Source organism: Taudactylus pleione, unplaced genomic scaffold (genome assembly GCF_031769625.1).
Source record: "Taudactylus pleione unplaced genomic scaffold, aTauple2 ptg000660l, whole genome shotgun sequence".
NCBI lineage: Eukaryota > Metazoa > Chordata > Amphibia > Anura > Myobatrachidae > Taudactylus > Taudactylus pleione.
The window spans coordinates 1,188,658-1,206,818 of NW_028285062.1; the positions used below are offsets into that span (position 1 = coordinate 1,188,658).

General features: G+C 47.0%; 1 protein-coding gene across 2 annotated transcripts in view; it reads left to right on the top strand.

Annotated features, from left to right (window-relative positions):
- Positions 1-18,161, top strand: part of RPS6KA5 (ribosomal protein S6 kinase A5) — a 121,256-nt gene that overhangs the window by 76,045 nt on the left and 27,050 nt on the right. For both annotated transcript variants that reach the window (XM_088455563.1, XM_088455562.1), the window contains exon 16: positions 1,652-1,815. In XM_088455563.1, coding sequence (XP_088311689.1) covers positions 1,652-1,815 — 164 coding nt within the window. The remainder of the gene's footprint in view (positions 1-1,651; positions 1,816-18,161) is intronic.

Genomic DNA, 18,161 nt, shown 5'->3' on the forward strand with positions numbered 1-18,161 from the left:
GTGTCCCCACTTGTACAATGTTATCTCTCTTCTCCATAACCGGTGTGTGCGTGTGATGCCGCAGGCGCTGTGTCCTCAATTGTACAATGTTATCTCTCTGCTCCATAACCGGTGTGTGCGTGTGATGCCGCAGGTGCTGTGTCCTCACTTGTACAACATTATCTCTCTCTTCTCCTTAACCGGTGTGTGCGTGTGATGCCACAGGCGCTGTGTCCTCACTTGTACAATGTTATCTCTCTTCTCCATAACCGGTGTGTGCGTGTGATGCCGCAGGCGCTGTGTCCTCACTTGTACAATGTTATCTCTCTTCTCCATAACCGGTGTGTGCGTGTGATGCCACAGGCGCTGTGTCCTCACTTGTACAATGTTATCTCTCTTCTCCATAACCGGTGTGTGCGTGTGATGCCGCAGGTGCTGTGTCCTCACTTGTACAATGTTATCTCTCTGCTCCATAACCGGTGTGTGCGTGTGATGCCGCAGGTGCTGTGTCCTCACTTGTACAATGTTATCTCTCTCTGCTCCATAACCGGTGTGTGCGTGTGATGCCGCAGGTGCTGTGTCCTCACTTGTACAATGTTATCTCTCTGCTCCATAACCGGCGTGTGCGTGTGATGCCGCAGGCGCTGTGTCCTCTCTTGTACAATGTTATCTCTCTGCTCCATAACCGGTGTGTGCGTGTGATGCCGCAGGCGCTGTGTCCTCACTTGTACAATGTTATCTCTCTCTTCTCCATAACCGGTGTGTGCGTGTGATGCCGCAGGCGCTGTGTCCCCACTTGTACAATGTTATCTCTCTGCTCCATAACCGGTGTGTGCGTGTGATGCCGCAGGTGCTGTGTCCTCACTTGTACAATGTTATCTCTCTTCTCCTTAACCGGTGTGTGCGTGTGATGCCGCAGGTGCTGTGTCCCCACTTGTACAATGTTATCTCTCTCTCTCTGCTCCATAACCGGTGTGTGCGTGTGATGCCGCAGGTGCTGTGTCCTCACTTGTACAATGTTATCTCTCTTCTCCATAACCGGTGTGTGCGTGTGATGCCGCAGGTGCTGTGTCCTCACTTGTACAATGTTATCTCTCTGCTCCATAACCGGTGTGTGCGTGTGATGCCGCAGGTGCTGTGTCCTCACTTGTACAATGTTATCTCTCTGCTCCATAACCGGTGTGTGTGCGTGTGATGCCGCAGGTGCTGTGTCCTCACTTGTACAATGTTATCTCTCTCTTCTCCATAACCGGTGTGTGCGTGTGATGCCGCAGGCGCTGTGTCCTCACTTGTACAATGTTATCTCTCTCTTCTCCATAACCGGTGTGTGCGTGTGATGCCGCAGGCGCTGTGTCCTCACTTGTACAATGTTATCTCTCTCTCTCTGCTCCATAACCGGTGTGTGCGTGTGATGCCGCAGGTGCTGTGTCCTCACTTGTACAATGTTATCTCTCTGCTCCATAACCGGTGTGTGCGTGTGATGCCGCAGGTGCTGTGTCCTCACTTGTACAATGTTATCTCTCTCTTCTCCATAACCGGTGTGTGCGTGTGATGCCGCAGGTGCTGTGTCCTCACTTGTACAATGTCTATCTTTTTGCTCCATAACCAGTGTGTGCGTGTGATGCCGCAGGTGCTGTGTCCTCACTTGTACAATATCTATCATTTTGCTCAGGGCTTCTTACTGTGGATCCAAATAAAAGAATTAAGATGTCTACGTTACGATATAATGAATGGCTTCAGGATGGCAGCCAGCTGTCTTCCAACCCTCTTATGACCCCGGACATTTTGGGCTCAGCCGGAGCGTCTGTACACACGCACGTGAAAGCCGCGTTTCATGTAAGATATATGTTACTGTACATGTTACTGTTCTAAAATGTTTACACCTGATTGCAGAACACCCTCTCGGTAAAACAGGGGCTCCGTCTGTATTGTCCGTAGATATAAATATATCCCAGTACTAAGACTGTTGGTTATTATTGTCTGATAGTGTAGTGTACGCCCCTTATATGAGTGCATAAAGCTGTGTCCTCATAGACTGGTGCAAATAAGGCGTCTGGTCCCTGGCGACTCTGCTGCTATCTCACTCAAAATATGCATCTTATTTGTATAAATTAAACAATTAGACGCAACAAAGCTACATTGCTACATGTGTGTGTGACTGGGTCTGTATGTCTGTATGTGTGTGTAACTGGGTCTGCATATGTTTGTGACTGGGTCTGTATCTGTGTGTGACTGGATCTGTATCTGTGTGTGACTGGGTCTGTATGTGTGTGTAACTGGGTCTGTATGTCTGTATCTGTGTGTGACTGGGTCTGTATCTGTGTGTGACTGGGTCTGTATCTGTGTGTGACTGGGTCTGTATGTCTGTATCTGTGTGTGACTCGGTCTGTATGTCTGTATCTGTGTGTGACTGGGTCTGTATGTGTTTGTGACTGGGTCTGTATGTGTGTGTGACTGGGTCTGTATGTGTGTGTGACTGGGTCTGTATGTGTGTGTGACTGGGTCTGTATGTGTGTGTGACTGGGTCTGTATGTGTGTGTGACTGGGTCTGTATGTGTGTGTGACTGGGTCTGTATCTGTGTGACTGGGTCTGTATCTGTGTGACTGGGTCTGTATCTGTGTGACTGGGTCTGTATGTGTGTGTGACTGGGTCTGTATCTGTGTGACTGGGTCTGTATCTGTGTGACTGGGTCTGTATGTCTGTATCTGTGTGACTGGGTCTGTATCTGTGTGTGACTGGGTCTGTATGTCTGTATCTGTGTGTGACTGGGTCTGTATGTCTGTATCTGTGTGTGACTGGGTCTGTATGTGTGTGTGACTGGGTCTGTATGTCTGTATCTGTATTTGACTGGGTCTGTATGTCTGTATGTGTGTGTGACTGGGTCTGTATCTGTGTGTGACTGGGTCTGTATGTCTGTATGTGTTTGTGACTGGGTCTGTATCTGTATGTGACTGGGTCTGTATCTGTATGTGACTGGGTCTGTATGTCTGTATCTGTGTGTGACTGGGTCTGTATGTCTGTATGTGTGTGTGACTGGGTCTGTATGTGTGTGTGACTGGGTCTGTATGTCTGTATGTGTGTGTGACTGGGTCTGTATGTCTGTATCTGTGTGTGACTGGGTCTGTATGTGTGTGTGACTGGGTCTGTATGTCTGTATCTGTGTGTGACTGGGTCTGTATCTGTGTGTGACTGGGTCTGTATCTGTGTGTGACTGGGTCTGTATGTCTGTATCTGTGTGTGTGACTGGGTCTGTGTGTGACTGGGTCTGTATCTGTATGTCACTGGGTCTGTATGTCTGTATGTGTGTGAGACTGGGTTTGTATGTGTTTGTGACTGGGTCTGTATGTGTGTGTGACTGGGTCTGTATGTCTGTATCTGTATGTGACTGAGTCTGTATCTGTATGTGACTGGGTCTGTATCTGTATGTGACTGGGTCTGTATGTCTGTATGTGTGTGTGACTGGGTCTGTATGTCTGTATGTGTGTGTGACTGGGTCTGTATGTCTGTATCTGTGTGTGACTGGGTCTGTATGTGTGTGTGACTGGGTCTGTATGTGTATGTGACTGGGTCTGTATGTCTGTATCTGTGTGTGACTGGGTCTGTATGTCTGTATCTGTGTGTGACTGGGTCTGTATGCCTGTATGTGTGTGTCACTGGTTCTGTATGTCTGTATGTGTGTGTGAATGGGTCTGTATGTCTGTATGTGTGTGTGACTGGGTCTTTATGTGTGTGTGTGACTGGGTCTGTATGTCTGTATCTGTGTGACTGGGTCTGTATGTGTATGTGACTGGGTCTGTATATCTGTATCTGTGTGTGACTGGGTCTGTATGTGTGTGTGACTGGGTCTGTATGTCTGTATGTGTGTGTGACTGGGTCTGTATCTGTGTGTGACTGGGTCTGTATGTCTGTATGTGTTTGTGACTGAGTCTGTATCTGTATGTGACTGGGTCTGTATCTGTATGTGACTGGGTCTGTATCTGTATGTGACTGGGTCTGTATGTCTGTATCTGTGTGTGACTGGGTCTGTATCTGTGTGTGACTGGGTCTGTATTTGTGTGTGACTGGGTCTGTATGTCTGTATGTGTGTGTGACTGGGTCTGTATGTGTATGACTGGGTCTGTATGTCTGTATCTGTATGTGACTGGTTCTGTATGTGTGTGTGACTGGGTCTGTATGTGTGTGTGACTGGGTCTGTATGTGTGTGTGACTGGGTCTGTATGTGTTTGTGACTGGGTCTGTATGTCTGTATCTGTATGTGACTGGGTCTGTATGTGTGTGTGACTAGGTCTGTATGTCTGTATCTGTATGTGACTGGGTCTGTATGTGTGTGTGACTGGGTCTGTATGTCTGTATGTGTGTGTGACTGGGTCTGTATGTGTGTGTGACTGGGTCTGTATGTCTGTATGTGTGTGTGACTGGGTCTGTATGTGTGTGTGACTGGGTCTGTATGTCTGTATCTGTGTGTGACTGGTTCTGTATCTGTGTGTGACTGGGTCTGTATCTGTATGTGACTGGGTCTGTATCTGTATGTGACTTGGTCTGTATGTCTGTATCTGTGTGTGTGTGACTGGGTCTGTATCTGTGTGTGACTGGGTCTGTATATCTGTATCTGTGTGTGACTGGGTCTGTATATCTGTATCTGTGTGTGACTGGGTCTGTATGTCTGTATCTGTGTGTGACTGGGTCTGTATGTGTGTGTGACTGGGTCTGTATGTGTGTGTGACTGGGTCTGTATGTCTGTATCTGTGTGACTGGGTCTGTATGTGTTTGTGACTGGGCCTGTATGTGTGACAGTGCGTGACTGGATCTGTATGTGTGTGTGACTGGGTCTGTATGTCTGTATGTGTGTGTGACTGGGTCTGTATATCTGTATCTGTATGTGACTGGGTCTGTATGTGTGACAGTGTGTGACTGGGTCTGTATTTGTATGTGACTGGGTCTGTATGTCTGTATCTGTGTGTGACTGGGTCTGTATGCCTGTATGTGTTTGTCACTGGTTCTGTATGTCTGTATGTGTGTGTGAATGGGTCTGTATGTCTGTATGTGTGTGTGACTGGGTCTGTATGTGTGTGTGTGACTGGGTCTGTATGTCTGTATCTGTGTGACTGGGTCTGTATGTGTGTGTGACTGGGTCTGTATGTCTGTATCTGTGTGTGACTGGGTCTGTATGCCTGTATGTGTGTTTGACTGGGTCTGTATGTCTGTATCTGTATGTGACTGGGTCTGTATGTCTGTATGTGTGTGTGACTGGGTCTGTATCTGTGTGTGACTGGGTCTGTATGTCTGTATGTGTTTGTGACTGGGTCTGTATCTGTATGTGACTGGGTCTGTATCTGTATGTGACTGGGTCTGTATGTCTGTATGTGTGTGTGACTGGGTCTGTATGTCTGTATGTGTGTGTGACTGGGTCTGTATGTGTGTGTGACTGGGTCTGTATGTCTGTATGTGTGTGTGACTGGGTCTGTATGTCTGTATCTGTGTGTGACTGGGTCTGTATGTGTGTGTGACTGGGTCTGTATGTCTGTATCTGTGTGTGACTGGGTCTGTATCTGTGTGTGACTGGGTCTGTATCTGTGTGTGACTGGGTCTGTATGTCTGTATCTGTGTGTGTGACTGGGTCTGTGTGTGACTGGGTCTGTATCTGTATGTCACTGGGTCTGTATGTCTGTATGTGTGTGAGACTGGGTTTGTATGTGTTTGTGACTGGGTCTGTATGTGTGTGTGACTGGGTCTGTATGTCTGTATCTGTATGTGACTGAGTCTGTATCTGTATGTGACTGGGTCTGTATCTGTATGTGACTGGGTCTGTATGTCTGTATGTGTGTGTGACTGGGTCTGTATGTCTGTATGTGTGTGTGTGACTGTGTCTGTATGTCTGTATCTGTGTGTGACTGGGTCTGTATGTGTGTGTGACTGGGTCTGTATGTCTGTATCTGTGTGTGACTGGGTCTGTATGCCTGTATGTGTGTGTCACTGGTTCTGTATGTCTGTATGTGTGTGTGAATGGGTCTGTATGTCTGTATGTGTGTGTGACTGGGTCTGTATGTGTGTGTGTGACTGGGTCTGTATGTCTGTATCTGTGTGACTGGGTCTGTATGTGTATGTGACTGGGTCTGTATATCTGTATCTGTGTGTGACTGGGTCTGTATGTGTGTGTGACTGGGTCTGTATGTCTGTATGTGTGTGTGACTGGGTCTGTATCTGTGTGTGACTGGGTCTGTATGTCTGTATGTGTTTGTGACTGAGTCTGTATCTGTATGTGACTGGGTCTGTATCTGTATGTGACTGGGTCTGTATCTGTATGTGACTGGGTCTGTATGTCTGTATCTGTGTGTGACTGGGTCTGTATCTGTGTGTGACTGGGTCTGTATGTGTGTGTGACTGGGTCTGTATGTCTGTATGTGTGTGTGACTGGGTCTGTATGTGTATGACTGGGTCTGTATGTCTGTATCTGTATGTGACTGGTTCTGTATGTGTGTGTGACTGGGTCTGTATGTGTGTGTGACTGGGTCTGTATGTGTGTGTGACTGGGTCTGTATGTGTTTGTGACTGGGTCTGTATGTCTGTATCTGTATGTGACTGGGTCTGTATGTGTGTGTGACTGGGTCTGTATGTCTGTATGTGTGTGTGACTGGGTCTGTATGTGTGTGTGACTGGGTCTGTATGTCTGTATGTGTGTGTGACTGGGTCTGTATGTGTGTGTGACTGGGTCTGTATGTCTGTATCTGTGTGTGACTGGTTCTGTATCTGTGTGTGACTGGTTCTGTATCTGTATGTGACTGGGTCTGTATCTGTATGTGACTTGGTCTGTATGTCTGTATCTGTGTGTGTGTGACTGGGTCTGTATCTGTGTGTGACTGGGTCTGTATATCTGTATCTGTGTGTGACTGGGTCTGTATATCTCTATCTGTGTGTGACTGGGTCTGTATGTCTGTATCTGTGTGTGACTGGGTCTGTATGTGTGTGTGACTGGGTCTGTATGTGTGTGTGACTGGGTCTGTATGTCTGTATCTGTGTGACTGGGTCTGTATGTGTTTGTGACTGGGCCTGTATGTGTGACAGTGTGTGACTGGATCTGTATGTGTGTGTGACTGGGTCTGTATGTGTGTGTGACTGGGTCTGTATATCTGTATCTGTATGTGACTGGGTCTGTATGTGTGACAGTGTGTGACTGGATCTGTATGTGTGTGTGACTGGGTCTGTATGTCTGTATCTGTGTGTGACTGGGTCTGTATGCCTGTATGTGTTTGTCACTGGTTCTGTATGTCTGTATGTGTGTGTGAATGGGTCTGTATGTCTGTATGTGTGTGTGACTGGGTCTGTATGTGTGTGTGTGACTGGGTCTGTATGTCTGTATCTGTGTGACTGGGTCTGTATGTGTGTGTGACTGGGTCTGTATGTCTGTATCTGTGTGTGACTGGGTCTGTATGCCTGTATGTGTGTGTGGCTGGGTCTGTATGTCTGTATGTGTGTGTGGCTGGGTCTGTATGTCTGTATGTGTGTGTGAATGGGTCTGTATGTGTGTGTGTGACTGGGTCTGTATGTCTGTATCTGTGTGACTGGTTCTGTATGTGTGTGTGACTGGGTCTGTATGTCTGTATCTGTGTGTGACTGGGTCTGTTTGTCTGTATCTGTATGTGCCTGGGTCTGTATGTGTGTGTGACTGGGTCTGTATGTCTGTATGTGTGTGTGACTGGGTCTGTATGTGTGTGTGACTGGGTCTGTATGTGTGTGTGACTGGGTCTGTATGTGTATGTGACTATGTCTGTATCTGTGTGTGACTGGGTCTGTATGTGTGTGTGACTGGGTCTGCATGTCTGTATGTGTGTGTGACTGGGTCTGTATGTCTGTATGTGTGTGTGACTGGGTCTGTATCTGTGTGTGACTGGGTCTGTATGTCTGTATCTGTGTGTGACTGGGTCTGTATGTCTGTATGTGTGTGTGACTGTGTCTGTATCTGTATGTGACTGGGTCTGTATGTCTGTATGTGTGTGTGACTGGGTCTGTATCTGTGTGTGACTGGGTCTGTATGTCTGTATCTGTGTGTGACTGGGTCTGTATGTCTGTATCTGTATGTGCCTGGGTCTGTATGTGTGTGTGACTGGGTCTGTATGTCTGTATGTGTGTGTGACTGGGTCTGTATCTGTGTGTGACTGGGTCTGTATCTGTATGTGACTGGGTCTGTATGTCTGTATGTGTGTGTGTGGGTCTGTATCTGTGTGTGACTGGGTCTGTATGTCTGTATGTGTTTGTGACTGGGTCTGTATCTGTATGTGACTGGGTCTGTATCTGTATGTTACTGGGTCTGTATCTGTATGTGACTGGGTCTGTATCTGTATGTGACTGGGTCTGTATGTCTGTATCTGTGTGTGACTGGGTCTGTATGTGTGTGTGACTGGGTCTGTATGTCTGTATGTGTGTGTGACTGGGTCTGTATGTGTATGACTGGGTCTGTATGTCTGTATCTGTATGTGACTGGTTCTGTATGTGTGTGTGACTGGGTCTGTATGTGTGTGTGACTGGGTCTGTATTTGTGTGTGACTGGGTCTGTATGTGTTTGTGACTGGGTCTGTAAGTCTGTATCTGTATGTGACTGGGTCAGTATGTGTGTGTGACTAGGTCTGTATGTCTGTATCTGTATGTGACTGGGTCTGTATGTGTGTGTGACTGGGTCTGTATGTCTGTATGTGTGTGTGACTGGGTCTGTATGTGTGTGTGACTGGGTCTGTATGTCTGTATCTGTGTGTGACTGGGTCTGTATCTGTGTGTGACTGGGTCTGTATCTGTATGTGACTGGGTCTGTATCTGTATGTGACTTGGTCTGTATGTCTGTATCTGTGTGTGTGTGACTGGGTCTGTATCTGTGTGTGACTGGGTCTGTATATCTGTATCTGTGTGTGACTGGGTCTGTATGTCTGTGTCTGTGTGTGACTGGGTTTGTATGTGTGTGTGACTGGGTCTGTATGTGTGTGTGACTGGGTCTGTATGTCTGTATCTGTGTGACTGGGTCTGTATGTGTTTGTGACTGGGTCTGTATGTGTGACAGTGTGTGACTGCACCTGTATGTGTGTGTGACTGGGTCTGTATGTGTGTGTGACTGGGTCTGTATGTCTGTATCTGTATGTGACTGGGTCTGTATGTGTGACAGTGTGTGACTGGATCTGTATGTGTGTGTGACTGGGTCTGTATGTCTGTATCTGTGTGTGACTCGGTCTGTATGTCTGTATCTGTGTGTGACTGGGTCTGTATGTGTTTGTGACTGGGTCTGTATGTGTGTGTGACTGGGTCTGTATGTGTGTGTGACTGGGTCTGTATGTGTGTGTGACTGGGTCTGTATGTGTGTGTGACTGGGTCTGTATGTGTGTGTGACTGGGTCTGTATCTGTGTGACTGGGTCTGTATCTGTGTGACTGGGTCTGTATCTGTGTGACTGGGTCTGTATGTGTGTGTGACTGGGTCTGTATCTGTGTGACTGGGTCTGTATCTGTGTGACTGGGTCTGTATGTCTGTATCTGTGTGACTGGGTCTGTATCTGTGTGTGACTGGGTCTGTATGTCTGTATCTGTGTGTGACTGGGTCTGTATGTCTGTATCTGTGTGTGACTGGGTCTGTATGTGTGTGTGACTGGGTCTGTATGTCTGTATCTGTATGTGACTGGGTCTGTATGTCTGTATGTGTGTGTGACTGGGTCTGTATCTGTGTGTGACTGGGTCTGTATGTCTGTATGTGTTTGTGACTGGGTCTGTATCTGTATGTGACTGGGTCTGTATCTGTATGTGACTGGGTCTGTATGTCTGTATCTGTGTGTGACTGGGTCTGTATGTCTGTATGTGTGTGTGACTGGGTCTGTATGTGTGTGTGACTGGGTCTGTATGTCTGTATGTGTGTGTGACTGGGTCTGTATGTCTGTATCTGTGTGTGACTGGGTCTGTATGTGTGTGTGACTGGGTCTGTATGTCTGTATCTGTGTGTGACTGGGTCTGTATCTGTGTGTGACTGGGTCTGTATCTGTGTGTGACTGGGTCTGTATGTCTGTATCTGTGTGTGTGACTGGGTCTGTGTGTGACTGGGTCTGTATCTGTATGTCACTGGGTCTGTATGTCTGTATGTGTGTGAGACTGGGTTTGTATGTGTTTGTGACTGGGTCTGTATGTGTGTGTGACTGGGTCTGTATGTCTGTATCTGTATGTGACTGAGTCTGTATCTGTATGTGACTGGGTCTGTATGTCTGTATGTGTGTGTGACTGGGTCTGTATGTCTGTATGTGTGTGTGACTGGGTCTGTATGTCTGTATCTGTGTGTGACTGGGTCTGTATGTGTGTGTGACTGGGTCTGTATGTGTATGTGACTGGGTCTGTATGTCTGTATCTGTGTGTGACTGGGTCTGTATGTGTGTGTGACTGGGTCTGTATGTCTGTATCTGTGTGTGACTGGGTCTGTATGCCTGTATGTGTGTGTCACTGGTTCTGTATGTCTGTATGTGTGTGTGAATGGGTCTGTATGTGTGTGTGTGACTGGGTCTGTATGTCTGTATCTGTGTGACTGGGTCTGTATGTGTATGTGACTGGGTCTGTAAATCTGTATCTGTGTGTGACTGGGTCTGTATGTGTGTGTGACTGGGTCTGTATGTCTGTATGTGTGTGTGACTTGGTCTGTATCTGTGTGTGACTGGGTCTGTATCTGTGTGTGACTGGGTCTGTATGTCTGTATGTGTTTGTGACTGAGTCTGTATCTGTATGTGACTGGGTCTGTATCTGTATGTGACTGGGTCTGTATCTGTATGTGACTGGGTCTGTATGTCTGTATCTGTGTGTGACTGGGTCTGTATCTGTGTGTGACTGGGTCTGTATGTGTGTGTGACTGGGTCTGTATGTCTGTATGTGTGTGTGACTGGGTCTGTATGTGTATGACTGGGTCTGTATGTCTGTATCTGTATGTGACTGGTTCTGTATGTGTGTGTGACTGGGTCTGTATGTGTGTGTGACTGGGTCTGTATGTGTGTGTGACTGGGTCTGTATGTGTTTGTGACTGGGTCTGTATGTCTGTATCTGTATGTGACTGGGTCTGTATGTGTGTGTGACTGGGTCTGTATGTCTGTATGTGTGTGTGACTGGGTCTGTATGTGTGTGTGACTGGGTCTGTATGTCTGTATGTGTGTGTGACTGGGTCTGTATGTGTGTGTGACTGGGTCTGTATGTCTGTATCTGTGTGTGACTGGTTCTGTATCTGTGTGTGACTGGGTCTGTATCTGTATGTGACTGGGTCTGTATCTGTATGTGACTTGGTCTGTATGTCTGTATCTGTGTGTGTGTGACTGGGTCTGTATCTGTGTGTGACTGGGTCTGTATATCTGTATCTGTGTGTGACTGGGTCTGTATATCTGTATCTGTGTGTGACTGGGTCTGTATGTGTGTGTGACTGGGTCTGTATGTGTGTGTGACTGGGTCTGTATGTCTGTATCTGTGTGACTGGGTCTGTATGTGTTTGTGACTGGGCCTGTATGTGTGACAGTGTGTGACTGGATCTGTATGTGTGTGTGACTGGGTCTGTATGTCTGTATGTGTGTGTGACTGGGTCTGTATATCTGTATCTGTATGTGACTGGGTCTGTATGTGTGACAGTGTGTGACTGGATCTGTATGTGTGTGTGACTGGGTCTGTATGTCTGTATCTGTGTGTGACTGGGTCTGTATGCCTGTATGTGTTTGTCACTGGTTCTGTATGTCTGTATGTGTGTGTGAATAGGTCTGTATGTCTGTATGTGTGTGTGACTGGGTCTGTATGTGTGTGTGTGACTGGGTCTGTATGTCTGTATCTGTGTGACTGGGTCTGTATGTGTGTGTGACTGGGTCTGTATGTCTGTATCTGTGTGTGACTGGGTCTGTATGCCTGTATGTGTGTGTGGCTGGGTCTGTATGTCTGTATGTGTGTGTGGCTGGGTCTGTATGTCTGTATGTGTGTGTGAATGGGTCTGTATGTGTGTGTGTGACTGGGTCTGTATGTCTGTATCTGTGTGACTGGTTCTGTATGTGTGTGTGACTGGGTCTGTATGTCTGTATCTGTGTGTGACTGGGTCTGTTTGTCTGTATCTGTATGTGCCTGGGTCTGTATGTGTGTGTGACTGGGTCTGTATGTCTGTATGTGTGTGTGACTGGGTCTGTATGTGTGTGTGACTGGGTCTGTATCTGTGTGTGACTGGGTCTGTATCTGTGTGTGACTGGGTCTGTATCTGTGTGTGACTGAGTCTGTATGTGTGTGTGACTGGGTCTGTATGTGTGTGTGACCGGGTCTGTATGTGTATGTGACTATGTCTGTATCTGTGTGTGACTGGGTCTGTATGTGTGTGTGACTGGGTCTGCATGTCTGTATGTGTGTGTGACTGGGTCTGTATGTCTGTATGTGTGTGTGACTGGGTCTGTATCTGTGTGTGACTGGGTCTGTATGTCTGTATCTGTGTGTGACTGGGTCTGTATGTCTGTATGTGTGTGTGACTGTGTCTGTATCTGTATGTGACTGGGTCTGTATGTCTGTATGTGTGTGTGACTGGGTCTGTATCTGTGTGTGACTGGGTCTGTATGTCTGTATCTGTGTGTGACTGGGTCTGTATGTCTGTATCTGTATGTGCCTGGGTCTGTATGTGTGTGTGACTGGGTCTGTATGTCTGTATCTGTGTGTGACTGGGTCTGTATCTGTGTGTGACTGGGTCTGTATCTGTATGTGACTGGGTCTGTATGTCTGTATGTGTGTGTGTGGGTCTGTATCTGTGTGTGACTGGGTCTGTATGTCTGTATGTGTTTGTGACTGAGTCTGTATCTGTATGTGACTGGGTCTGTATCTGTATGTGACTGGGTCTGTATCTGTATGTGACTGGGTCTGTATCTGTATGTGACTGGGTCTGTATGTCTGTATCTGTGTGTGACTGGGTCTGTATCTGTGTGTGACTGGGTCTGTATGTGTGTGTGACTGGGTCTGTATGTCTGTATGTGTGTGTGACTGGGTCTGTATGTGTATGACTGGGTCTGTATGTCTGTATCTGTATGTGACTGGTTCTGTATGTGTGTGTGACTGGGTCTGTATCTGTATGTGACTGGGTCTGTATCTGTATGTGACTGGGTCTGTATGTCTGTATCTGTGTGTGACTGGGTCTGTATCTGTATGTGACTGGGTCTGTATGTCTGTATGTGTGTGTGTGGGTCTGTATCTGTGTGTGACTGGGTCTGTATGTCTGTATGTGTTTGTGACTGAGTCTGTATCTGTATGTGACTGGGTCTGTATCTGTATGTGACTGAGTCTGTATCTGTATGTGACTGGGTCTGTATCTGTATGTGACTGGGTTTGTATCTGTATGTGACTTGGTCTGTATGTCTGTATGTGTGTGTGACTGGGTCTGTATGTCTGTATGTGTGTGTGACTGGGTCTGTATGTGTGTGTGACTGGGTCTGAGTGTCTGTATCTGTGTGTGACTAGGTCTGTATGTCTGTATATGTATGTGACTGGGTCTGTATGTGTGTGTGACTGGGTCTGTATGTCTGTATGTGTGTGTGACTGGGTCTGTATGTCTGTATCTGTGTGTGACTGGGTCTGTATCTGTGTGTGACTGGGTCTGTATGTCTGTATCTGTGTGTGTGACTGGGTCTGTGTGTGACTGGGTCTGTATCTGTATGTCACTGGGTCTGTATGTCTGTATGTGTGTGAGACTGGGTTTGTATGTGTTTGTGACTGGGTCTGTATGTGTGTGTGACTGGGTCTGTATGTCTGTATCTGTATGTGACTGAGTCTGTATCTGTATGTGACTGGGTCTGTATCTGTATGTGACTGGGTCTGTATCTGTATGTGACTGGGTCTATATGTCTGTATGTGTGTGTGACTGGGTCTGTATGTCTGTATGTGTGTGTGACTGGGTCTGTATGTCTGTATGTGTGTGTGACTGGGTCTGTATCTGTGTGTGACTGAGTCTGTATGTGTGTGTGACTGGGTCTGTATGTGTGTGTGACTGGGTCTGTATTTGTATGTGACTGGGTCTGTATGTCTGTATCTGTGTGTGACTGGGTCTGTATGCCTGTATGTGTGTGTCACTGGTTCTGTATGTCTGTATGTGTGTGTGAATGGGTCTGTATGTCTGTATGTGTGTGTGACTGGGTCTGTATGTGTGTGTGTGACTGGGTCTGTATGTCTGTATCTGTGTGACTGGGTCTGTATGTGTATGTGACTGGGTCTGTATATCTGTATCTGTGTGTGACTGGGTCTGTATGTGTGTGTGACTGGGTCTGTATGTCTGTATGTGTGTGTGACTGGGTCTGTATCTGTGTGTGACTGGGTCTGTATCTGTATGTGACTGGGTCTGTATGTCTGTATCTGTGTGTGACTGGGTCTGTATGTCTGTATGTGTGTGTGACTGGGTCTGTATGTCTGTATCTGTATGTGACTGGGTCTGTATGTGTGACAGTGTGTGACTGGATCTGTATGTGTGTGTGACTGGGTCTGTATGTCTGTATCTGTGTGTGACTGGGTCTGTATGCCTGTATGTGTGTGTGACTGGGTCTGTATCTGTATGTGACTGGGTCTGTATCTGTATGTGACTGGGTCTGTATGTCTGTATGTGTGTGTGACTGGGTCTGTATGTGTGTGTGACTGGGTCTGAGTGTCTGTATTTGTGTGTGACTAGGTCTGTATGTCTGTATATGTATGTGACTGGGTCTGTATGTGTGTGTGACTGGGTCTGTATGTCTGTCTGTATGTGTGTGTGATTGGGTCTGTATGTCTGTATCTGTGTGTGACTGGGTCTGTATGTGTGTGTGACTGGGTCTGTATGTCTGTATCTGTGTGTGACTGGGTCTGTATCTGTGTGTGACTGGGTCTGTATCTGTGTGTGACTGGGTCTGTATGTCTGTATCTGTGTGTGTGACTGGGTCTGTGTGTGACTGGGTCTGTATCTGTATGTCACTGGATCTGTATGTCTGTATGTGTGTGAGACTGGGTTTGTATGTGTTTGTGACTGGGTCTGTATGTGTGTGTGACTGGGTCAGTATGTCTGTATCTGTATGTGACTGAGTCTGTATCTGTATGTGACTGGGTCTGTATGTCTGTATGTGTGTGTGACTGGGTCTGTATGTCTGTATGTGTGTGTGACTGGGTCTGTATGTCTGTATGTGTGTGTGACTGGGTCTGTATGTCTGTATCTGTGTGTGACTGGGTCTGTATGTCTGTATCTGTGTGTGTGACTGGGTCTGTGTGTGACTGGGTCTGTATCTGTATGTCACTGGATCTGTATGTCTGTATGTGTGTGAGACTGGGTTTGTATGTGTTTGTGACTGGGTCTGTATGTGTGTGTGACTGGGTCAGTATGTCTGTATCTGTATGTGACTGAGTCTGTATCTGTATGTGACTGGGTCTGTATGTCTGTATGTGTGTGAGACTGGGTTTGTATGTGTTTGTGACTGGGTCTGTATGTGTGTGTGACTGGGTCTGTATGTCTGTATCTGTATGTGACTGAGTCTGTATCTGTATGTGACTGGGTCTGTATCTGTATGTGACTGGGTTTGTATCTGTATGTGACTTGGTCTGTATGTCTGTATGTGTGTGTGACTGGGTCTGTATGTCTGTATGTGTGTGTGACTGGGTCTGTATGTGTGTGTGACTGGGTCTGAGTGTCTGTATCTGTGTGTGACTAGGTCTGTATGTCTGTATATGTATGTGACTGGGTCTGTATGTGTGTGTGACTGGGTCTGTATGTCTGTATGTGTGTGTGACTGGGTCTGTATGTCTGTATCTGTGTGTGACTGGGTCTGTATGTGTGTGTGACTGGGTCTGTATGTCTGTATCTGTGTGTGACTGGGTCTGTATCTGTGTGTGACTGGGTCTGTATGTCTGTATCTGTGTGTGTGACTGGGTCTGTGTGTGACTGGGTCTGTATCTGTATGTCACTGGGTCTGTATGTCTGTATGTGTGTGAGACTGGGTTTGTATGTGTTTGTGACTGGGTCTGTATGTGTGTGTGACTGGGTCTGTATGTCTGTATCTGTATGTGACTGAGTCTGTATCTGTATGTGACTGGGTCTGTATCTGTATGTGACTGGGTCTGTATCTGTATGTGACTGGGTCTATATGTCTGTATGTGTGTGTGACTGGGTCTGTATGTCTGTATGTGTGTGTGACTGGGTCTGTATGTCTGTATGTGTGTGTGACTGGGTCTGTATCTGTGTGTGACTGAGTCTGTATGTGTGTGTGACTGGGTCTGTATGTGTGTGTGACTGGGTCTGTATTTGTATGTGACTGGGTCTGTATGTCTGTATCTGTGTGTGACTGGGTCTGTATGCCTGTATGTGTGTGTCACTGGTTCTGTATGTCTGTATGTGTGTGTGAATGGGTCTGTATGTCTGTATGTGTGTGTGACTGGGTCTGTATGTGTGTGTGTGACTGGGTCTGTATGTCTGTATCTGTGTGACTGGGTCTGTATGTGTATGTGACTGGGTCTGTATATCTGTATCTGTGTGTGACTGGTCTGTATGTGTGTGTGACTGGGTCTGTATGTCTGTATGTGTGTGTGACTGGGTCTGTATCTGTGTGTGACTGGGTCTGTATCTGTATGTGACTGGGTCTGTATGTCTGTATCTGTGTGTGACTGGGTCTGTATGTCTGTATGTGTGTGTGACTGGGTCTGTATGTCTGTATCTGTATGTGACTGGGTCTGTATGTGTGACAGTGTGTGACTGGATCTGTATGTGTGTGTGACTGGGTCTGTATGTCTGTATCTGTGTGTGACTGGGTCTGTATGCCTGTATGTGTGTGTGACTGGGTCTGTATCTGTATGTGACTGGGTCTGTATCTGTATGTGACTGGGTCTGTATGTCTGTATGTGTGTGTGACTGGGTCTGTATGTGTGTGTGACTGGGTCTGAGTGTCTGTATTTGTGTGTGACTAGGTCTGTATGTCTGTATATGTATGTGACTGGGTCTGTATGTGTGTGTGACTGGGTCTGTATGTCTGTCTGTATGTGTGTGTGATTGGGTCTGTATGTCTGTATCTGTGTGTGACTGGGTCTGTATGTGTGTGTGACTGGGTCTGTATGTCTGTATCTGTGTGTGACTGGGTCTGTATCTGTGTGTGACTGGGTCTGTATCTGTGTGTGACTGGGTCTGTATGTCTGTATCTGTGTGTGTGACTGGGTCTGTGTGTGACTGGGTCTGTATCTGTATGTCACTGGATCTGTATGTCTGTATGTGTGTGTGACTGGGTCTGTATGTCTGTATCTGTGTGTGACTGGGTCTGTATCTGTGTGTGACTGGGTCTGTATGTGTGTGTGACTGGGTCAGTATGTCTGTATCTGTATGTGACTGAGTCTGTATCTGTATGTGACTGGGTCTGTATGTGTGTGTGACTGGGTCTGTATGTCTGTATGTGTGTGTGACTGGGTCTGTATGTCTGTATGTGTGTGTGACTGGGTCTGTATGTCTGTATGTGTGTGTGACTGGGTCTGTATGTGTGTGTGACTGAGTCTGTATGTGTGTGTGACTGGGTCTGTATGTGTGTGTGACTGGGTCTGTATGTGTATGTGACTGGGTCTGTATGTCTGTATCTGTGTGTGACTGGGTCTGTATGTGTGTGTGACTGGGTCTGTATGTGTATGTGACTGGGTCTGTATGTCTGTATGTGTGTGTGACTGGGTCTGTATGTCTGTATCTGTGTGTGACTGGGTCTGTATGTCTGTATCTGTGTGTGACTGGGTCTGTATGCCTGTATGTGTGTGTCACTGGTTCTGTATGTCTGTATGTGTGTGTGAATGGGTCTGTATGTCTGTATGTGTGTGTGACTTGGTCTGTATGTCTGTATGTGTGTGTGACTGGGTCTGTATGTCTGTATGTGTGTGTGACTGGGTCTGTATCTGTATGTGACTGGGTCTGTATCTGTATGTGACTGGGTCTGTATGTCTGTATCTGTGTGTGACTGGGTCTGTATGTCTGTATGTGTGTGTGACTGGGTCTGTATGTGTGTGTGACTGGGTCTGAGTGTCTGTATCTGTGTGTGACTAGGTCTGTATGTCTGTATATGTATGTGACTGGGTCTGTATGTGTGTGTGACTGGGTCTGTATGTCTGTATGTGTGTGTGACTGGGTCTGTATGTCTGTATGTGTGTGTGACTGGGTCTGTATGTCTGTATGTGTGTGTGACTGGGTCTGTATGTCTG